At 41.1% G+C, this 23,989-nt stretch overlaps 1 protein-coding gene across 10 annotated transcripts in view; it reads right to left on the bottom strand.

Moving 5' to 3' along the window:
* The window catches only part of Ntrk2 (neurotrophic receptor tyrosine kinase 2), a 385,346-nt gene that overhangs the window by 85,418 nt on the left and 275,939 nt on the right, over nt 1–23,989 (bottom strand). For all 10 annotated transcript variants that reach the window (XM_008849411.2, XM_029554243.1, XM_029554241.1 and 7 more), the window contains one exon: nt 8,026–8,156. In XM_008849411.2, the coding sequence (XP_008847633.1) occupies nt 8,026–8,156 (131 nt within the window). The remainder of the gene's footprint in view (nt 1–8,025; nt 8,157–23,989) is intronic.

Genomic DNA, 23,989 nt, shown 5'->3' with positions numbered 1-23,989 from the left:
AAACAAACAACAAACAAAAGCCCCAAACACGATAAACCAGAGATTGTGACCTTATTATGAGATCTCATATTCTTCTCACACATTTTAGAGATCACAGAAAAAGCACATCTTTGGTAAAGACAAAATATGGAAGAGACTATTATGCCCAATGCCCATCACAGTGCTTGAAACACATAGAAAAAATGTGAAGACTTGAAGCAGAGTAACTGGGGTGCATGGGGATGACAGGTTCACATACCAAAGTTTCTCTGGGTCAAAGTCTACCTTTAACAGAGAATCTTCACTATCCTGATGCTTTCCAGCCATGCATTATCCAATATAGCAGGCAACAGCCACATGCCACCAATTATTTTAAATGTGGTTATTCAAAATTGAGATGTATTTTAGTTGAAAATAATTTTGGAAACTTGATAGGAACAAAATACTTTGAAATAGCTCACTGATATTTCACGCTGAAACGATTTTTATTAGAGAAGTTAAATTAAATGAACTATATTAATAAAATAAGATTCATCTGTTTCTTTTTACTTTTCTGGTCATGTGCATATCAGTAAATTCAAAATTATAATACAGTTGATATTTATGGCTCACATTATCTTTCTAGTGGACCACATTCTTTTACAAAAGCCATTTCCATAGGCTATTAAGAGGGCAACCTGCATTTTGAGAATGTTGGAAAAAAATTTTAAGGTATAAAATTGAAATAGGATTAAGGCAGATATCTTTATTATAGGGTTGTTACAGTCAATAATTAGCCCAGCATGCAAGCCTTGACCATGTTTTTTGTTTGTTTGTTTTGTTTTTGAGACAGGGTCTCTCTGTAGCCCCTGTTGGCCTAGAGTGCTCTGTGTAGACTCACTGTGTAGACCAGGCTGGCCCTGATCTCACAGAGATCCATCTACCTCTGCCTCTCAAGTTCTGGGATTAAAGACATGTGCCACCATGCCTGGTCCAGTCTTGATATATATATTTTAAGTAACAGGTTCTTCACTAGAGAAAAGGTGGGGGATAAATGAAGTTATCTATCAAATTAACACACAGTGAACATTGGAGAGGTGCATTTTAATAAACTCAGAGAAAGAAAGAGATTGCTAAAAATAAAATCTTAGCAACTACAGAGAGCACAGTGGGTAACTCTCAAACATATCTAGAAATAAAAAGCCAAATATGTATATGAAATGATAATGTCCACACTCAACTAATTTTATATAACTGGACTTTGAAAGGACTTTAATAATGTACCAAGTGATGTTCTCAAATACAGAAGTCATAGCCAGGGTATTGATTGCTGCTGTCTTTATTTTCACAATCATGCTGGCTATTAGGGCTCAGATGTAGCAAGTTGACCACCCAAAGGGAAACATATAGTTGAGTTCTAACTCACATGGAATCTGAAGCCCTCTTCTGACATAAAATACAATAATTTGGGGGAAATGGTGGTTTGTGCTTGCAGAATGTGCTTTAATATGCAACATCAAGTTGCATACTGAAAAAATGTCAAATCTTCAAAAGATAGGCAACAAGTTCAGAGATGGTCATAGCAAAAATATATTGACTAGAAAGAAAAAAATCAGAAGTTGAGTTCCATGTGGACAACTTCAGTGTGTGTGTGCAGGCTCTGAATATGCCAGTGTACCATTGTGTCAGTCTACTTACCAGACATAGAGGAGCTCAGACTCAGCAAGGATGCTGACTTGACTGCGAGCTGGCCTATTGTGTTAGAGTAAATTAAGGGAGCTGAAGAGATGGCTCAGGAGTAAGAGCACTAGCTGTTCTTCTAGAGGACTTGGATTCCTTTCCCAGCACCCACATGGTGGCTAACAACCATCCATAATTCCAGTTCCAGGGGACCCGATGCCTTCTTCTGGCCTCCATGGGTATTGCATGACATGGGTGCACTTACATACATGGGAAGGCAATACACTCGCGCATAACAATAATAAATAAATATTAAAGTAAACTAAAAGTCTGCACAACTATTTCAATCCATATATTCTAGAGATACAGAGGCATGAAGTGAATCCTCAAGCTGTGTTTGATCCCAGATAAGTTCTCTTAAGACTCACATAGCTACAGGCCCCTTGGGGAGGGGATCTAGAAGCTAGCATTTGATGCTCTTGCATCAAACATTTGACCCAAGTTTCTTTCCCAATTAAAGTGAACTGCCTTGTTTTGATTTTAGTATCTCTGAAACTATATGAATGAATTAGAGCTCAACCAGAAAATATGGTCACCAAAGTGACTAACAAGGCAAAAATATGCCTAATCACGGGTTAAAAATTGAAGTTACTGGGAAAGGAATATTAGTGGAGCAAGCTTAGCAAGCTTAATGTAATTCAAGTGCATGGGGTGTTCTTACAAGGAAGACCACCTAAAACCCTATCTGAGTAGTTCACATGACAGTATATGTGCATGCTCACATGTGCACACACATACACAACATGAGAATATGCCTGTCTGAGAATGAAGTGAGTATTAAGGAAAGCAAGCCAAGAGATGAAGGGGATGGACAGGAAGATGCCCATCGAAGGTTCCCTGAGTCCAGCAATGCCTGAAGCTAAGGTGATCGGCGAAGGTGTCTGGCAGTCTGACTTTCTATGAGCCAGTACAGTCCCTCTTTGTTTGAATTAGTCTAATTTGGATTTCCAATGAACATTGCATTATTCTTTTTAGGAAAGCGGATTATGAACTTTTTCTTGAATTTCCCTCAGGTCAAAGCACTCTTGAGGAACCCAGGTCTAATCCCATTTATTCCCTTATATTAAATTTCTACTTGGAAAAAAATTTTCTACTTGGGAAAGCATGAAAGTACCTCTTATTCTTGCATACAAATAAGCATAATCAATATATTCCCTTATTTTTTGATAAGTGGCATTATGTTGAATTTCCTTAGGTTGGTTTACCAGAGCTTATACAGGACATAGAAAGGAAAACACAGTCTCAGTGAGCATTGCAATGGGGTTGAGTCCTGTGTCTGACAATGAAAGACTGCATTCAAGCAATCTGACCTTGCACGAGTCATCGATCTTCTCTGGATTTCTGTATTTTTTTAATTGGTTAAAAGTGAGTTAAAGAACACATCAAATAATAGCTGTATGTATTGATAAACCTACTTAATCATTTCTTTCTCTCCCTCTCTCTTTAGCTTTCTCTCTCCCTCCCTCCCTTCCTTCTTTCTTTTTTTTCCTTTTGAGACAATGTCTCATGCAGTGCAATGTAGCCTCCAAATCATTATGTAGTCAAGGATGATCTTCACCCCTTGATCCTCCTGCTGCCTCTATCTCCTGAGTGCTAGGATTATGGGTGTATGTTTCCATACCTGGCATATTCGATCACTTTGATTTCTTGTTACATTAGATTATTAATATTATATGTTATCTTTATACTTTCTTTCAGCTATGACTATCACTATTTCATGAAATCACTTCGTGGCAAACTCTATCAGAATGCTATTATCTCTACAGCCTACATGTCTGCTCATGCATTCACCTATTATCATCCCTTCATTCATGCAATAAGCATTTGTCTATCATATCATATTACATATTGGGCCGTGTGTTAAATGTATGGTTCCCACCTTGGAGGGTATGACTGATACTCTAAAAGAGGACACAGACATTCAATGTCACTCATTAAATAAGCCCACAAATACATATCTAGAGTTAGCTAAAAGGCCAACTACAGGTCCTTTAATGGCATATATAGCATGCAGTCTGATCTGGTTGAAGGGACAGGCAAAGAAAAGTCTTCCAACTTGAGCTGAGATGGGTAAATTGAAGTTACCTGGACTGATGGGTTGGATGGGGACACTCCAGACATGGGACTAGTGGCAATATGACAGATGCTATGTTGGGCTTGCCTTCTGGTGAAGTGATAGCTTATCAAGTAACTTTTTTAAAACTCTTGGTGGAGAAAAATACCGTTATTCCCTCTGTTGGCAAGAAGGAATTCAGAAACTTGAAAGCAAAAAATTCTAAGTCTGATCCCAAAGAAAGCATCTGCTGAACTCACAGGTCCCCATGTCTGATTTTGCTAAAATGTCCCCCTGTGTAGCTATTCCAACTTTTAACTTATACCTTGAGAGAGTCACTTGACTTCCCCGAGGATCAGTTTTCTTACCTATAAGCACCAGGCTGGGGTCGTATATACAATTTCAAAGGTCCCTTGCATAGTCAATGTCCTGTTTCTAGAATTAATGAGTTAATATAGGGAGGGAGATCATAAATTCTACAAAACAGATTTGTGGCTTCATTTGAAAACCCCAAATCAGCTTGCATTCATGTACAAAAAAATGTCGTAAAAATGGTAGTCATTGAAATGCATGTTGGATGGAACCAAAAATAGCTAATGCGTCTACAGTTAATGCAGGAAACTATGCTGGAGTGTTTTTATGCCAATTAAGTATCTGAAAGGTAAAGTAACTCAGTTTGATCAAAGGTTGATTTCTCTACTTCTGTCCTTTCTGTGGACTCTTCGATTATAATTAAGTGTAAAGGGAAAAAATGGTTGACAAATCCATTTCACTGAAAAACAAAGGTCATGCAAAAATATCAAGAAAAGGGCAATCCAGTTGAATCCAAACAAGCTGATCCACTAATGGGAGAGGCATGCTCAGCCCCTGTTGCCCTTGAATGCTGGCACATGTCTTAGAACCACTTCAATTCTAACACACTTGCAGTGAATCCTTTAAGCTCTTAAATCATTTGGGAGAATCAACACCAGAATTCACAGGAATCTGACATCTGTCAGTCTGAGTGTAAAGCTTGGGGTTTCAGACCAAAGTCAGATCTTTCTGGAGAAGGGAAAGGACAATAGCTTCTATTTCTTAGCATGCATAATCAATGTCGCAGAGGTTGCTAGGCAACAGCAGAACGGCTGTCAAACATCCCTGGGTGCCTCCAATGAAACAGGAGCAACCCAGAGCCACTCCACAGAGGTGAGAGGCTGTACAGTCCTGGAAGCCGTGTTCAGTTTGACATTCCTTAAAAACTGACGCGCAAAACAGATCTCTTTGTTGTGGTCAGGGCTGAACAATGGACATTTCATCTCCCAGATTAATTTAGTTTTGAATATATTTTCATTTGGACCAAAGCCCTAAAAGTGGGTATGCCAGGCTGGAGAGAAGCAACTCTGTGAAAGGCCTGTGAGTTATTCCAACCCAGTTCACACTGGAGCTCATGGAAAGTCCAACCTGTGAATTCCGGAGAGTTGAGACGGTACCGTCCCTGAAGCCTGAGTTAGCTGACTCAAACAAAACCTCTGACTTAACAGACATTTCCACTCAAGGTCATTGGGATGGGATTTCTTAGATCTGTGGTGAAACAAGATTGAGTGTTTAATCCACCGTTCCTTTGTCCTCATTATTTGAGATAACAATCCCATTTTAATTTAAAGGAGACTAGAAAAGAGCAGGAAGGATTTGACAAAGGGTCAAATCCTTTTTGCTTCTTTTTTCATTTTCTACCAATGCTGTTTAAAGACCAAACACACATCATATATCTAAATTAACATGCAGAAACTTATTCACAAAGCCAGGAGGAATGTGAAGACTGGGTCCTAGGTCTGTTTCAAGGTAGGATTAATTGGGACTTAAACAAGAGCAGGGTCTCACTAACCACAGTGATGGAGACACATGCAGGCCAAAGCATGCTGTAAGCAGGAAAGTGGAACGGTAAATGGTCTCTTTAAGGTCAGCTCAGATAGTGGAGCCTAGGCATTGCTGTTGCCATCAGTTTGTCATTGCTGGAAGAGTAGGCCAACCATTTTGTTTTAGTGTTTGCTCAGAAGGAAATCGAACATACAGGTTGAGAATATTCTGAATTTAGCTAGGCAGCTAAGGTCATCACAGGAAGTACAGAGAAGTCATCACAGAATAAAATACGGCAGTAAGGTGAATGAATGGACTTACTGAGACATTTCCTGGATGTCTGCATATCTGACTAAGGTCTCTCAGCTAGTCCCACACTGCTATCTAGAATTACTCTAGTCTTTCAGGACTTTCTCATGCACAAAGGGTCTCATGCAATACTGTGAAACCAATAGTCTGAAGGCTCGACTTGGCTTCTTGGTCAGCCTCCAATAAGAATGTAAAACATGGACCCAGAACACAGACCCAGGGTCTTCATTTTCCTGATCTGTAACAAATGGTGAGGCTAAGGTTGGATGATTCTGTGGTCCTTCCAACTCAAATACTGGCCAGCCTATGAATTTGAAAAGTTAGCTACACCCTTGATCTCATTTATCCCAAAAAGAAATAGAAGCAACACACAGATATAACACTGTCAACTATTCTGAATATGATATGCTAAAAGATAGACCTTTCCCAATGGATGAAAGACGAGAGGCAGTACGAAGCCATAGCAGGAGTTGGGCACACCCAGCACCACGGCAGCATCCTTCTGTGACGTCCCCGCCCCACCTGCCCTCACATCTCTTCAGAACATCCCTTCTCCTCCCACTTCTTTCTCAATCTCCCTATACATTTCCCCATATTGGAAAGATAATATGTATTTGCTAGATTTATAATTTTGAGAATAGTTGGTCCTTTAGTCACTGAAAAGTGTAGTCCTTAAGAGCCTTTTCTGAGAGATTCAGAGATCATGCCACGGCACTCTGGTTAGATAGTTCTCCAAATGACAAGGGAAGAAAATGTATACCTTTTCTATTTGATTGAACTTTAGTGAATATGCTAGGTCTGCAGGATAGGCAACTCCAAGAATAATTTTATCTGTTCCTCCAGTTATCTATATATGTATACTAAAGTATCCTAAGTCCAACTATAGCAGAACACACAGTTGATGCTGTAAAGAGAGTGGCCAGTCATGATGGCACACGTCTTTAATCCCAGCACTCATGAGGCAGAGGCAGGTGGATCTCTGTGAGTTCAAGGCCAGCCTGGTCTACATAGTGAGTTCCAGGACATCTGGGGCTACAGGGAGACCTTGTCTCAAAAAGTCAAAAAAAAAAAAAAAAAAAAAAAAAAAAAAAAAAAAGAAAGAAAAAGTTTCCAAGGCTGTAACTACTCAACAAATGCCATTCATACAAATGGTCTGTATTTAGCAGACTCAACAAAAAACTTAACCATATTTATTAAGTCAAGAAGGTTAAATTTTACATTAGCCATGTTTCATTCACTTGACACTTGTTTTTATAAATGTTTGATATCCACATATTAAAAGTGTCTTGGTGAGATTTTTTTAATGTTTACAATGCATATTTCAAAGATCTGATTAATTTCATTATGCTATTTTTTAAATATATTTTTGACAAGCTCTAGAAAGATCCCTATAACATTTATCCCTTGTCAATGCTCTTGTTTATCTTACTTAAGAACAGGGTTTGTTTTTGAGTTTGGGAGACAGGACTATGATGAAGGCTTTTAGATTTCTTTTTTATTATTATTTTTATTTTATGTGTATAAGTGTATTGCCTGCATGTATGTGAGAGCACCTGTGTCATGCAATGCCAAGGAGGTCAGAAGAGGGTTTTGGATTCTCCTGAAACTGGGTTAAGGACAGTTTGTAGCTGCCATGTGGGTGCTGGGAATCGAACCTGGGTCCTCTGCAAGAACAGTCAGTGCTCTTAACTGCTGAGCCATCTCTCCAGCCCTGTAGATGTCTTTATTTTAGTAGGAACCCTACATTTTCTGTGGGAATATATAGAAAGTACCATCCAATCCTTGATGAAATCATGTCTAGGGTACAAAATAACAAAACAAAAATCCTGTGGCTTCAGAAATTATTGGAAGGTACAAAGTATGATATCATAGTAGAACGCAGTGGAACAGAGGCTAACTGGGAAGTGAAGTCAACAGCCCTTTTCTCCAGAATCTAGGCCATGTAACAAGGCCCAGGTCATGGAGTCACGAACCCCCACAAATCTGAAGAGAGAACCTTCAAGATGGAGGCTTGCCCCTGAGAAGACTCTGATCATTGAATGTTCTAACTACTCATTTTGTAAAAGAACTTTAAATACATGTATGCCACAGTAGACATGATAAGGAGGTATTCTAGAATGTTTTCTTACCTTCACAGCTACCAAGATCTTATCTTGCTCAGGACAGAGGTTATAGCATTCAGCTAGGAAAACTTTTCCAAAGGCTCCTTCGCCTAGCTCCCTTTTCAGAACAATGTTATGTCGCTTGATGTGCTGAACAACTGTAAAACAAAGAGAACAGAAATTGAAATCAAAGCACATCCAGATGGAAGGAAGAGGAGTCAAAAGGCTAAATCCAGAGCTTTCAGGCCCAAGATTCTCTTTGCAAAGAGTGAGTCAAAGGCAAAACCCACTGTCCATCTTCACCGCCTACCCACAGTAGGAGGTTTTATCTGCTAACTCTTCAGAACTTAATAGTTTTTCTAATAAAGCTAGAGTTGGTATTTTCAGCCTGGTAGGTGGCTGAAAATACCATTAATAAACTTTGTAGACAGGAAAATAGAGAACTAGAAGAAACGTTAGTGGCAGGCAGGATTAATAAACCAGATGCTTTACACACATCTTTTGGTCACCTGCTCAGAGATACTCAAGAATACTTTGTTCTTTGTCAAGTCATCTCAGATACTTAAAGGAGACAGGCTCAGAGAAAAAGCAGTGAAAATACAGATCCTACATTGCTAATTAAGGCTTTGCCCCTGCCTGATTCAGCTTCTAGTGTGGTAGACTAGAACACAATTGTGCCTCAATGACTTTTTCTGTTTAGTATAAACAGCTGGCTCCCATAGCCCCATTTCTCTAAGATTATACCCTGGTCTTGGCTCTCCAAACTAAGAATAGGTAAGGATAGACAAATCAAGGGAAGAGAGACCCTATAGTCTAGAAAAGAATAGAGTAAGTCACTCGTCCAACTTCCTTCTTGGAGAGCATGGCAGGTGGCAGTCGAAGGTCTTTAGAAGCCTAGTGGCTGCCAGGAGGAGAGGAGATGGAAACAATACAAGGACAGAGCTAAGAGAGAAGCAGAAAGGAGACTACTGGACAAAACTGCAGTGTGGCACAAGCTTGAACCTCACACCCAGAGCTTCAAGTGTTGACTACCTTAGCAGGGAGCACCCCTGGTCTCTTTTCTGGACTTCCTGCTTCTGAATGGCAGTACAGTTGGGCCTCCACACCTGCCAGTTCTACACCTGTAGATTAAACAATCTTCATATAGAAAATATTCAGAAAAATTGCATCTGTACTGAGCACGTGAAGACTTGCTTTCTCGTCATTATTCCTGAAATCATACAGAACAACTATTTATATAACATTTATATTGTATTGAGTATCGTATGTGATCTAGTGATAATTGAAAGAATTTGGGAGAATGTGCATTATGTGTGTGAAAACACTATACCATGTCACATAAGGCACTCGATTTTCTTTGGATGTTCATTTCAGAGGAGAGTCATGGAGCCACCCCCCACCCGACCTTGGGAAATAAGGACCATTGGCTAAAGAGGATGGAATGTCCTAGCTCATTCTCATAGCATTAGGACACTTCTCTGCATTTATTAAGTAGATAGCAGCCTGTAGCAATGCCAAGGATTCTCAGTAGCAGCTGAGGTTTGAACCCCACCACTTAAATTCAGAGTTTGTGTTCTTCCTTTTATACAGCAATCTTTTAAAATTGTAAATTGTGTTAAACATGAGAAGAGACTTGACATATACAAGACATGGAACAAAAAGTCAAAATAATCTCCCCACTGCCCTCTTGGCCAGTTCACCATTCAGAGCCTGGCCAAGTTCTTCCTCCTTCTGAAAGCTTTCTGGGATCACTGTGATGACCAGAGGCCTTCTTTCTGATCTCATATTCTGTGGTTGACTTAAGTTTATTGTGACTTATTCCCCAACCATTCTATACGTGTAAGTTCCCTGAGGTTCAGAGTGAGCTTACCATATCCCTTCCATCTGTTTGCAATACCTCGGATGCTAAGCACAAAGCGGAGGTTGGTACTATGCAAAACTTGGTATCTTTTCTTTTAAAAATATTTTTCTTTATTGTAAAATCCACTGAAGAACAAAGAAAATATAAAGCACATCTCTGCACAGTTTGCGTGGTAAGATGAGTACGTGACCCACCGTTCCACTTCCTTGTAGAGTGAGTATTCCTATCCCCAGCCACTGTGGATCTTGGGGCAGCCAGTGTGGGATTTTAGATATCTTATTATGGACTATTTGTGTGTTCTAATGGAACGTCTTAAGGATGCAAGCAAGTCTAAACAGAACTCGTGTGTTCCATGTGGACTCCCTATACATAAAACCTAAGATCATTTTGCACAATATTTTCACTGCATCTGTGCTTTCACTGTGACCAGTCATGTGAGGTCCACTTTGGATATTTATTTTACTTGTAGTGTCATGTTGGTTCTCAAAAAGTTTTAAACTTGGAGCGCTTTGGAATTTGAATTTGGGGCAAGGGATACTCAACCTATAGTGCCTTAGGAACATCACTGTGAACATAGATTTTTTGGGGGGGGGCTTTTTGAGACAGGGTTTCCCTGTAGCCCCAGCTGGCCTAGAACTCACCATGGCCTTAATCTCACAGACTGGTCTACACCTACCTCTGTCTCCCAAGTGCTGGGATTAAAAGCATGTGCCATTCCTTTCCCAGGAATATAGTCACCGTCCTGGATTTTAGATTAATTTTTTCCTTCATCATTTTGCTGCCCAAATGTCATATTCCTAACAAGAGATTATTTAGCTTTACCTGGTTTTGAACCTACATCAGCAGAATTACACAGACCCTTCCATATTTTACACCTTTCACTTAACAGTAGACTTTGCTACATACTGTGTTTAGGGCCATTTCTTTACCTTTTACTATTTCATAATATTCTGTGGAAGAATCAAACCATTATATAGTCATTCAGTGTACAGTGATGGGTCTCCTGTACAGTTCCTTTTAAAATACAGATTTTTCATAAAATTCTAACAGTGATTAAAGTTTTGCTTTAATGGTATTTTCCCCATGATAATTCGTGTGGTTCTGATCTCTGTGTGCCTCTGGAAACTCAGAGTGATAAAAATCAGAAGATCTTTTTATGAGCAACAGTATTAATGAATACGAGAACACATTAACTTCTCATACTCTAGTAACATGCCTGGGTTTCAGAGGACAGGAATGTGCTCATTAGAAGAGTTCTCTATAAAGACACAAAAGTGATCCCTACAGAGAACAGGCTGCCCTGTTTAAACCCAAGATTTAACTTTTTGGCTATCACACACTCTTTGGGAATTAAATTGCCACTTGATTTACTTCACACTCTAATCAGACCAAGGCAAGTATTTAACTTTTGGGGCATTTATTAATTAATTTTATCATCTTTAAAACTGCATTAAGGGGCTGGAGAGATGGCTCAGTGGTCAGATGAGACTCAGTGTTTTACTCATTTCTAAATCAAAATGGATAAAAATTAGAGTCTCATCAAAAGTATATTCAGGGGTTGGAGAGATGGCTCAGTCATTAAGAGCACTGGCTGCTCTTCCAGAGGACCTGTCCGGGTTTGATTCCCAACACCCACATGGTGACTAACAACCATCTGTAAGTCCAGATCCAGGGAATCCAACACCCTCTTCTGGCCTCCACAGACATTGCATGACACCAATGCACTTACATACATGTAGGCAAGACACTTGCATACATTTAAGAAATATATTTTTTTAAATTACAGCTGAGAACAGCTTTGTCTCGTTGGCACTGAGAGCAGAAAATGTATCTTTTCTTTAGGAAATAGGCTATTTGCACTTGTTGACTTTGTTACGATTTGGGGTATAGATATCTAAAAATGTCCCTTTCCAGTATATTACCTCTAAATACAATAAATGTCTCTTATTCTCAGGGACATGGGTAACGATGATTTTATGATTACAATCTGATAAGGCCTCGGGATACTTTATACTAAGTTGGCGTTACATAAATATTTCTCAAAGGTTTTATTTCATAATAAGGGCAAATAGATACAGGTTGATTATGTTATCTCAGATAATGGACAGCACACTATTGAGTCTGCATGCAATAAAGCAGCCCAGTTCTCTGAAGTGTCTGGAATGAGGAAAATAGAAAAATAAAACCTGAGTCTGAAGGTTCCACATAGCTGAACTAGTAGGAATTTCTTCTGATTTTCCACCATGAAAACATCTGGGCTTATCCTAATTTGCTTCACTTTCTGTTTATCTAGAACACCTCAGCAAGTCCTCCTTCTCCAGCCTTTCACCCCTGCAGTGCTCCTACGATCACAGCCAATGTTCAACTCTTCAAGTCCCTTCAAGTCTTCAGTGCGCACCATTCCAAATGCTCCCATGATTGCCTAGCCTCCCTCTGCAGCCCACTCAAATGAAGGCCCTGCTCAGCCCTTGCTTCTCTCTCTTTGGCAGCACCCTCAGGCCTGCTTTCTGTCACTCCCTCTCCCTCTTGGTAAAACCACAGCTATTCTGAAGCCTCTCTCAGGGGCCCACCAGCCCGAGTACCCTCTGCTCTGTTCTTGCTGACAGCACTTACCAGGCTCCTGCCTTGCACACTCTGTCTCCATTCTTCTGACACCTTGCATTTCAGGCTCAGGAGACAGAGATTCAGGAACTTACCTAAGCTTAGACACACATCAGACTGCTGTCCACTGTGTTTTTCAATAGTGAAGCAAAGAGCCCACAGGCATAGAGAGATTTGATTGGCTGTTTGCAAGATATCAAGCTGACTTTTCCACAGGAGCAAGAGTCTGTTAATGAGGAAAGTGATGCACTGGCTTCCATTCTGGACAGACTCTGTATCTCACTTTGCACATCATTCTGTTTATTATTTATTATTTATTCATCTTTATTTTATGTATATGAGCATTCTACCTGCATGCATGTAAGTGCACTGGTGCTGTGCAATGCCAGCAGAGGCCAGAAGAGGGTATCGAATAACAGGAATTACAGACAACTGTTAGTTGCCATGTGGGTATTGGGAAGTGAACCTGGGTCCTCTGCAAGAGCAGCCAGTGCTCTTAACCACCGAACCATCTCTCCAGCCTTGCACAGCATTCTCTTAAAGGGAGTCTGTAAACATTCTGATTCATTTCCCATAAAATATCCTGAGTGGGGCAGTCTAAGGATTCCAGGATGAATAAGCTGTCTACCCTGTGAGCAGGGAAAATTCACACATGCTGCCTTTCTCTGAAGCCAATTACGTCTCTGCTTTGGGACTTGAGGAAAATCAACACAAACTCAGCATAAAAAATCATAATTTAAAAAAGGGTCAGCAAGAGGGCTCAGAGGGGAAGGACACTTGTAGCACAAGCCTCTGGACAGCCTGACTTTGATCCCTGGAACCCACATGGCAGAAGGAGAGAACTGACTCTTACGTGGTATCCTCTGATGTCCTGCATCACACACACACATACACACACACACACACACACACACACACACATACGTACATATGTAAATAAATAAATATATGTTAAAAAAAAACTGGATAAGAGTCTCAAATTTCCCACACAAATTGCTTTCTATATTTGAAAGAAAACTCAAGGCAATAGTTGATTTTGAGAAAAGTTTTATAGAAAAAGTTTTCTTTGAAATTTACCCTGCCCCTATGTCCCTACTTCCCCATGCCCAAGGAGGTATCATTGATGGAATTTTCCAGGGTAGAAATATGGTGTCCTTGGTCATTTGCCTCAAAAGCACTAGAATGGAGCCAGCTTCCCATTTTGTGTTACAGTCACATTACAGTCACTGAGAAACGCATGTGCCTTAAGTAGTTGTCACAGTCGACAGAGACCAGTAGTTGTCACAGTCGACAGAGACCTTTGCTGTTTAGATTCAATCCCTGGTGTAGATTCCTCCCAGAAGAAAAAAATGTTATACACAGATAAAAGCAATACCATATTAATCCATGTCTATATCCATTACTATTAAATCTAAAGCTAATAAAAATATACATAAATATAACTCTATCCACTTAAGGTCTGAAACAGGAAGCGTGACTTCCCCATTTCCAGGATAATGCTATTTTATAGAAGCCCTTAGCCTAGTAGACAAGTCCTGCCCAGCACATGGATCTTAAATTGAACATTTATTCTACCTATGCCAAGAACTAAGTGATCTGAAGCTTAAAAGGAAGGTATTAATAATTCTGAGGAGATGACAAGCAGGAGTGGAAAGGCTTGTGTTGGAAGCTCTCTAAACCTTCCGTGTCTTCCCAGTCTCAGATGCAGGGCTGCTAGCAGCTGCATCTTTACTTTGTGATAGGAAGTGAATTTAGCTACCATGGAGATCAACCCCCCAGGGTGTGACAGATGCAAGAAAGGTTTAGCTTGGCAAGTGACTTTCCTAGGGACAGAAAGAGGACCGTCCAGGACCAGCTTCCCAGAAGAGCAGTACTTGGACTGTAATTGGGATTGCCAGCAAGGATTTCCTGGCATTAAAGTGAAAACAGATAGTTCACAGGTGAATGCTTTTCTACTAGAAATACTTCGAATTCACACTTAATCATCTACAAGGGATCAATATCTCAAAATAAATCATTTATTTTACTAGAAAACTGCTCATAAGCACAAAACATTAAAGTAAGCAGAAACATGTAAAGTCATATTATTAACAAAAGTTAAATACTAAATGTTTCAATGTATTGGCAGCATATGGAACCAGGTAAGTGTCCAATGTATGGAAGTAAGTTTGTATGAAACATAGAAATGATATTTTAGAATTCATCTATCTTCTACTCTGATTCAAACTGGTGCTAAATTCAAAATAAATATAGCTAAGACAAAAGACACAAAACACACAAAAATGAAAAGACTAAATATTCACAAATAATACTATTGATGAAGTAGACTGCGTATTAATACTGAGTCATCCTTAAGAACTTTTTCGCCCCCCAACCCCCAATGTGCATTATTGTCAATTAATTTTCATATCTCACAGAATGAGGCCAACAGCCACATTTATTTTATAGATGACACCACTATTAATTGACTTATATGTGGTCATAGAGAAATCCACTTACTTATGCTTTTCTAAGAAAGTTTCCACTGAAATGAAGAAAGAGGGCACTAACCATGTGCTGAATGCTATTATGGGCCAGAGAATGTGTGGAGATTTACAAAAGCCATTCGTCATCACAGCGATCTGCTAGGGCATTCTCATCTCCAGTTTCACACTGAAGTCAAAGAAGAGGATGGAATGAGCTGAATAACTCATTCAGGATCTGCGGTTAGTAACAAGGGGGCTCGAATTCTTTTCACTGCAACACAGACTATCCTCAGTATGTTATGTTTTACGTTGCCTGCTTAGGGAACCATGGACCTATTTTTAACAATTTAGTTCACCAAGCTATTATTAAGCACCTACTAGAAGTGCCTGGGCATTTCTAGGACCTGGGAAAGCGATGAGTAAATAACCCTTTTCCTCAAGGAACTCAGCCCAAAGCAGCAGAAAAACGCGTGTGCACCCACTGTGCCGTTTACTTCTATCTTTTCTTTGTTCGCCAACAACTTTATGTACTTTATAAGGCATGAAGAAAGACAAAAATTTAGGTAACAATCCCAGTCAGGTGAAATGGTACCAAAAGCTAAAATAAAGTGTTAACCGAAATGACAACATACACACACTACGGCCCCACATGATTAGTAAGTTTGTCAAGATTTTACTCTAACTTTCCTTACTTGAGAGGACCAAAGGCCAACACCTAGTTTAAAATGTTTAGGCTACTCAGAAGTAAAAAATCATACATACTTCTTCTGTGAAGTAAAATTCCCCTGGCGGCTAATTTTCAAATAAATAAACCAAAGTGATTTTTCCATAGAGGATTGACACAATTATTGACACCCTTGACTCTGTCCCTAGAGGGGAATTTCCTAAGGATATTCCCCATGGCAGAGCTCAGTAAGAAATGAACATAGGACACAATAGCCACCCTGAACCAAATCCTTGTGCAGGGTATCCACAGGTCTCAAAATCATAATGACATAAAGGTAAAAGCCTTTGAGTGTACACAAGAATGCTTTGAGCATGAGGTTGACAAATGGATGTAATTTCCCTGAACCCACTGCTGGGCCTAGAGCACGCTAGGTAATCAGAAGTCTTATATGAATAAATAATAACATAAGCATGTGGAAAATGGGTGAGTTACCGAATAAAAGGAGGCCAGGAGACAGTATCTAAAGACAGAGGAAAGAAAGAAGAAGAACGAGGAAGAAGGAAAGTCCAGAGTGTGTTTAAGAAATAATGTTCTGTCTTAGCTTTTCCTGAATAGCTGCAGGTAACAGACTATGAAGGAAGCGTAGAGGTGGGGCATGAAGTGCCTTAGAAACATCCCAGATTCGTCGAGACAAAGTCTAATGCCCATCAAAAGGGACTTGTGCATAAATGACTTCCTTGTTCTGTGCCTCCATTGCCTCATCCTTAAATGACTGCTAAATTGCATCTTAGGATTACTCCAGGACATATATTCTGCCATCCATGAGTTATGGTAATCTAACCTTACCAATCCATGCGTCCATCCATCCTCCATCCATCCATCCATCCATCCATCCATCCATCCATCCATCTGCCCAACTACCCCCACCTCTCACCCATCCGAATATCCTTCATCACAGTTCTTTTTTAAAAAGTATTTTATTTATTATTTTTATTTTATGTGTATGAGTGTATTGCCTGCGTGTATGTGAGTGCACCCATGACATGCAATGCCTCAGAGGTCAGAAGACGGCTTCGGATTCCCCTGGAGCTGGAGTTAAGGACAGTTTGTAGCCACTATGTAGGTGCTGGAAATCGAACCTGGGTCCTCTGCAAGAGCAGTCAGTGCTCTTAACCTCTGAGCCGTCTCTCCAGCCCCGCTTCATCTCAGTTCTGTGGAGCTAAAGTAAATCTTTGCACATAGGGAAGAAGCAGTAATGCACACTCTTAAGAAGCTGGAGCTGGGAAGCCAGTGAGGGAGTGGCTGTAGAACTCACTGCCAAGAGGCTGGTGTTGACCTGCGGGCAGGCTCCATCTCCTATCCTTCCTCTCTAGCTCCTTTGCTCCTCTTATATAAGCATGTAACTCAGCACAGCTTACTGCTCTCAGATGTTCTCTCCACAGCTGGGAAAGCTGAGATCAAGTGGTTACCCCAAAAGGAGCAGAAGATGTTTCCATGAACTAATTCTCAGAGAATGTAAGGAAGAACAGGAAGAGACAGAAGACACCCAAGTGGATCCACCAAAGGCACACTCCTCCTGACCAAGCAGTCAGCCCAGGGAGCACGAGGCGGAGGGGCAGTGTCCACAAACTGAGGAAGCCAAGGGGAGGCTCTCTTGCCATTTTGTGTGGCTGTGGGGAAGTCACCACCCATGCTTGGATGAAAACTTTCCAGTGTGGCTTTAGGAGGGGATCACTCACACTCCTGTAAGTAAGCTCTCACCCATTGCTCTGTAAGTAAGCTCAGTAAACTCACTTGTTCCCAGACTGCAGTTTGGCAAAGTGTACTTCAGTTTGTCATAGGGTCCAAGGGAGGAGAAGGCAGACATTATTTACACCTCCCAAAAGGAATTTTAGCTACAGAGGTTTGGAGCAGGAGCAGACAGGTCAATATAGAAACAGCATGGTGAGTGCAGTGGATGGGGGCTAGAAGGGGTTTTCAGGTTTGAAGGTATCTGTATGTTAAGAGAAAAAACGGAGGGTGGGGAAATTATAAATAGATATCAAAAGGGAAGGGAGGATAGAAGAACAGAAGGCAGGGGAATGAGTGGGCGAGGAGAGATAACTGGTCTGGGAGAGTCCTAGGGCAAGTGTAGAGAATGAGGAGGCTGGGGGTACAGAACACAGTAGAGATTCTGAGTGAGTAATCCTCTGAGGGATTCTGCCTTGATTCCCATTACAGCGTCACATCACTGCGGATGAGGGCAAGCGGTGTCAGGGAGCCCAAGGAGCTTGTTAAGCACAAGCTATCTGAATTCTTTTGAGTCAAGCCTTGCATTAGGTACAGCAAAGAACAAGACAGACTCTTGCAAAGTAGCTTAACCTTCCTGGAGGGCACCAGATGTCTGCTTGGTTGCCTCATAGAACAGCCAGTAGCAGCAAAACATCTTTTCCTCTCAGACCCAATTCCCACACACTACATGAGGGCAGAGTGTCTACAGGGGTGGAGGGAGCTCGGTTTCGGGTAACCGGCACATCACATCAGATAAAAGCAAAGGAGTTATTTGAAGTTAAATTCCCACAATTTCTTGGCAGAAATAGACAAAGGGGGAGAACCCCAGAAATCTTTCAAGCTGTTAGACTGAAAGGAACACTACACTTCAAAATACACAGACGGTACATCCTTCGCTTTGACATCCCCGAACAGCCAAAATTATATCTGTTCTACACACTGGCATGTGGTAGAGTTGGATTGATTTGCCCTGACAGCTCTCCCTGCTGGAACAATACTTGTCAGTCAGCCCCGGCAATGTTTGTATTTTCAAAAGTCATTATGCAGAGTGATCATACAGAATCCTGGCAGGTAGTCCAGACAGTCTTATATGCCTACCCTTGAACTCTAGATTCTTCCTGCCCTTAATGCCCCCAGACCCTCCTTTAACACCCTGCTCATTGTCTTCTCCCTGCTTGTCTGTTCCTACAAACTCTGTGGCTCCACCTTGGGGCCCACTTTTTCTTGGCTTCCTCTATCCCTGGGAGCCCCACCATGGAAGTTTTCAATATGCTACTAAAGTTTTCAGATTTGCTTCCATAAATTAGTCATCCTTTGCCAGTGTACTTCCAAAAAGATGTTTTCAGCGTTGAAGAAATCTTTTGGTTCTATTGGGAATAATTTAAATCCACCCCATGATCATTCCTCAACTGAGTCTTCATTAATGAACAGTGTATTGTGACGTAAATGTGTTGATTATCTTCTCTGGGCACACACTGTGGTAAAGGATAGGAGATAGGTAAGATGTACATTCAACAGGTAGTCAGAATGTGATAAATTGGGGTGGGAGGGACAGCAAAGTGCTATGTAACTGGGCACTTGGAAGGCTTAGTGGTCAACAGAGACAACTTTGGGGCATCCAATTGGAGCCCTTGTGAAGAAAGTTCTAAACACAAGGGGAAGGGAAAACAGCTTAAAAGCACTGAGAAACTATGGCCATGTGATACAGCCTAGAGCATGGCATTTTCCCAGGTGCTCCTTCTAGATGTGGACTCTGTTCTAACCTCAAAAAAAAGGTAGATGCTACACAGAGCTCATAACCAATGACAGATGGCCAATTTCTGAAAGATGGGGGATCACTGAGAAAAGTTTTGGATGGATCCCAAATGCAGTCCATCTCAGGATGGCTTTGGCTCTCTGTCTAATTAATATGTAGAGCAGCAGAGCCAAAGACATTTCTTTATTATGTTTATGTGAAGATTTAGGTTTTATAAGGTAGTGTCCTTAAAAGAGTTTGACAATATTTCCTGTGTGCTAGGCACTGGGTCAAACAATCTTTATCTACCTTATCTTATTCAAACCTCCTGATTGACCTTGGGAGTAACTCCATTCTCCATTTTCTTGGCAACTGAGTGGTAGAGATATAAAGTAACTTTGGCTGAGGCCACACACCAACAAAGTGAGCCAAGGATGCCAGGTTTGGCTGCAAAGTCTAAGCAGATACTCCCCACCTCCCACAGACCCTGCTTCCTTCCTTCCCCGGATGGAGTTTAATTGGGAGATGAAAAAAGTTCCCAGATAACAGTAATAAAAGAACACAAAAACTGCCAGACAGATGTAAGACATACAGGGTTAAGAGTTTTGAAAGGCAGGTTTTATTAATTAATTAATTTATTTATTTATTTTGGACAGGGTCTCCCTATACCCCCTGTTGGCCTGGAACTTGCTATATAGACAGGGCTGGCCTCTGTCTCCCAAGTGCTGAGATTAAAGGTGTGTGCCACCATGCTCGACATAGAGGCAAATTTTTAAAAATCCCTTTCAGTATAGAGCTGAAGGTTGGAAGGCACGTCGCTTGAATTTTCCATTGCAAGCTGAACAGCAATTGAGATGTGTATTGGAAAGAAGAGCACTGTTGGATGTGATGAATTATAACATTTCCAGAATGCCAGGATGGCAGTGACTTGATCACATACTGCTCTTTGGGCTTTCGTATGCGGACCTGTCTGCATTGAAGCCCAAAATCTGAAAACTATTTAGGTTGAAACAAATCAATTTTCCATTCTTGCAGGCCAAAACCAGATAAATGTCTGCTATTTAATCTGTCTTGACTGAATCTATCACTAGGTCTTCTTGTGTGTAGAACTTCTGGATTTTAGAGAAGAATTCATATGAGTTAAATTTAGAACAAAACCCAGGAAAATCCATACATGCCCATGGGAAGAAGTAGCAGCCTCCCACACTCCTCCATCCTTAATCTTGCAGGACTGGGAACCAGTGCAAACCAACTAGGTTATTGCTTTTCAGAAGATTATCTCCACAACTCTAATCAGTATTCTTGCTTTCTGCCTTTGTCTCCCAGCTTGAGGCATTTGCAATTACCTACCAGGTGACTGTGATTTCACCTGTGCTCTCCTCTACCTCTTCCCAACAGCTGAGACCTGTACTGTTTTGGGTCTTCCAGTGATTAGTTATCACACCTACGTCTCTATCCCAGCCGTGCTTGAGAAGCTTCTGTGTGATAGAGATGTCAGTGCCTCCATGTTCACTTAATTCCAGTTACTTTCATTTTCTTTATTGTATCATTGTCAAAACTGCTATGCTGCTTTTCAAATTATAATATGATACAATAAGTTTCTCATGATTCTTAAAGCTGAAATTTCTTAAAAAGAATTTATATGAATGTGACCAACTTAATACCACTTTCCACAAGGCTAAGCAGACACCAAGACTGTATTTGCATTCCTACATGTCTTCTGTGAAATGGGAAAATCAGGGCAACTTGAAAAAGGGTGTCTTATCATCAAGGCAGAATGGTTTCTGTGTCTTAGCATCAGGATTTCCCTAGCACCTAATTCAAATAGTTGATTTTTTCATCTTTCCTGCTGGCTAGTAGATATGATGGGTAGAATCAACTGTCAACTTGATAGGACCCAGAATCACCTAGGAGCCAAACCTCTAAGCGTGGCTGTGAGGGAATATCCGGATTAGGCTAACTGACGGGCACTATTTCATGGAAGGGGGTTCTGGTCTGAATAGATGGAGAAGGCAAGCTGAACACTAACGTTCACTCTCTGCTTCCCGACACAGATGCACTGTGACCAGCTGCTTCCTTAAGCTCCTGCCACCACGGTTTCCCCACCACAATGGACTGTACCTTGGATCTGTGAGCCCGGCCCTCCCTTCTCACAGCTCCTTCTGTCAGGTCTTTGTGCTAGCAATGAGAAAAGCAATTAACACGTCAGACTTCCAAATTTGAGGTCCAGGGTACTGCTTTTTCTTTGAGAATTTCCCCCACCAGTGTTTTCTGTTGCCATTCTTGCTTGAAAATCTTAACCATCTTATGTTATCCCTCATGAATTTCTTTTAACTTTTCTTGTTCATTTTCTATCTCACTCTTTTTCTGTCTAGGAAACTTTATTGAATATCTTTTAAGCCTGTGATTGAAATTTTTATTTCAGCCATAACATTTATAATTGCTATGAACTGCTTTTTTTTCCTTCTAATTCTTTCTTACATCTACCTGTCTGTGTTTTCGGTAGATCAAAACCTCAAATCATAGAACACTTTTATTGTTTCATTCATGTTCTCATTTGCCTCCAGAAATCCCTCTGCTTCCTTCGGAGCCAGCTTCTCTCTTGTCTTCTTCTCAGAGGCTCCCTGCCCTTATCTTCAGAGCTGATCTCAAATCCTGCTTAACCCTGAGAATCACAGGCTGGATGGTGATGTAGTTTTTGTGCTTGGATGTCAATTGGGGAGCTTCTGGAGTGAGGAGGTCTAGTTAGGACTGGGTCATTAGCAAACATGCTGATCTGCCCTGCTCCAGAATGAGTGGGTGAATGGTGGCGCATACAGTGCCAGGCTAAAGAGACTAAGACTGAGACCTCAGAATCCATTAAGCCAACGTCATTTAGAACAATTTGGGAGAGAGATGCTTTAGAAGTTTTCCCCACCAAAGATAAATACTGGCTGTTCCATGCTCCAGGATTACCTTTCACTGAACCATTCCCTCCCCTGGTCAAGCCCTTTCCCATTCCTCTCTGCAACTCTGGTACTTACTGATGCCAGTCTAGAATCATTTCAAACAGGAAAGCCCCGTGTCCATGCAGATTCCCTAGGTTCTAAACTGACCATATTTCACACAGCAACGTAGCAACTGTGTGGCACCTCTTTTCTGGGAATGCTTAGAGGTCTCACCCATGAGGACACCTACCTCTGCACTTAACTGTTGCGAATGAAAGGCAAACAAACAAGCATTCCTCATCAACCTGTACACATGCTGTCTTCAGGCCTTTTCTAAGCATGTACTGCTTGCTCAAAGTCACAGCAGATAAAATGTTCTCTAAGAGCCAGGACAGGCCCTGGGCCGAATGGTTTTAAATAGCCTATTCATTTAATATGCAAAGACTGCAAGGTATAAAGTGCTAAGTTCTCAGAGGCCGTAGGTCTCAGTCCACATCTGGTTGCCCTTAATCCAGTACCATTTTCATTAGAGTCTGATTCTTCTCATCATAAATATTTATTAATCAAACTCAACAATATACAGCTCAGGGGCTGTAAGAGATAGCTCAGTGGTTAAGAGCACTGGCTGCTCTTGCAGAGGACTTGTGTTCAATTCCCAGCACCCACATGCACATGGCAGCCAACAACTGTCTGTAACTCCAGCTCCAGGGAAATTGATCAGTGCCTTCTTCTGACCTCCCTGGGCATCGCAGGACATGGGTGCAGTTATATACATGCAGGCAATATACTCATACACACAAAGTAACCAATAAATAAAACATGTAAAACTATAAAGCTCAGACATGTAAGAGTGGAGGGTAATGGGGAAGAAAATGGCTCTATGAAGTCAATGGGATATTACTAGAGCCTATTCTTAGCAGACAAGGCATCCTGTCTCTGAAAATGGAAGACTGAGTCCTTTTGTCTCTTGTGGATTCTTCAGTGAGATTCAAAGCCTGAGATGCTCGAGCCAGTTTTTACTTTTGTTTGTTTGTACATTTTGTACATTCACTCAATGTGCTTACATCAAGTCTACCTCCCGTTGCCTCCTCCACGTTCTCTCCTCTCTTACCCTACTGTTCTCTCCTAATCTCATGTGTTTAAAGCCACTGAATCCACTTAATGCTGCCGGTATGTGCATATGTGTAAGACCATGTACTGCTTCTGCGTTGAAAGCAGATTTATAATGTGAGTCATGGCACTCGGGCTCCTTTCTTCCCTGTTTTATGATAACAGCTTCTTCTGTGTGCTTCTGTTGGCTGGAAAACTTCCAAACATTGCAGTCAATCTTACAAATTCCACTTTGGAAGGATGATGATAAAATGTGTACAGCTAAAACATATTTATCTAATCACAAGCTTTCAGAAAAGAGCATAATTCTACCCATGGGGCTCTGGGGTCCTGTTGGGGGTTCCTTAAGTTTGTGATGAAGTCTCACAGAGAAACTGTCTTCTCTTGGGTACATTCTGTGATCAAGGGAACAGCTCAGGCTGGGAGATTGAAAACTCTGTTCTTTCATTTTAATGTGCGTCTAGGACTGACATGATCTAAGGTATGGAAACGCCATCAACTGTTGTGAGTACACGTACTGAAGAAATGCACTGAGCAGTAAGATACTGCTGAAGTACATTTTCGAAATGCTGAGGTTGAGGAAGTCATCAGCTGATCACTGTAGCTAAGCAATTTCATTGCTTCCAGCAGCAAGACTGAACACAATCGGACCTCAAGTGTGGCAACTATGTGTGAGTATCTGCCTCCTATTCACAACAGTGCAGGGATCAAGAGATGGATGTCCATCTCAGTGAATGAGATTCCTCAGCAAATTTCAGAGCAGGTTGCCTTTGAGTTGCTGTGATACAGGAAACATCGACTGGGGATGTTCCACTCAGGATGTGCTAAAAGGGGGCTATGATAACTGGACTCCCC

Source organism: Nannospalax galili, unplaced genomic scaffold (assembly GCF_000622305.1).
Source record: "Nannospalax galili isolate Female #2095 unplaced genomic scaffold, S.galili_v1.0 scaffold704, whole genome shotgun sequence".
Lineage (NCBI taxonomy): Eukaryota > Metazoa > Chordata > Mammalia > Rodentia > Spalacidae > Nannospalax > Nannospalax galili.
The sequence above is the reverse complement of the archived record's forward strand: the minus strand, read 5'-3'. Positions and strand labels throughout refer to the sequence as shown.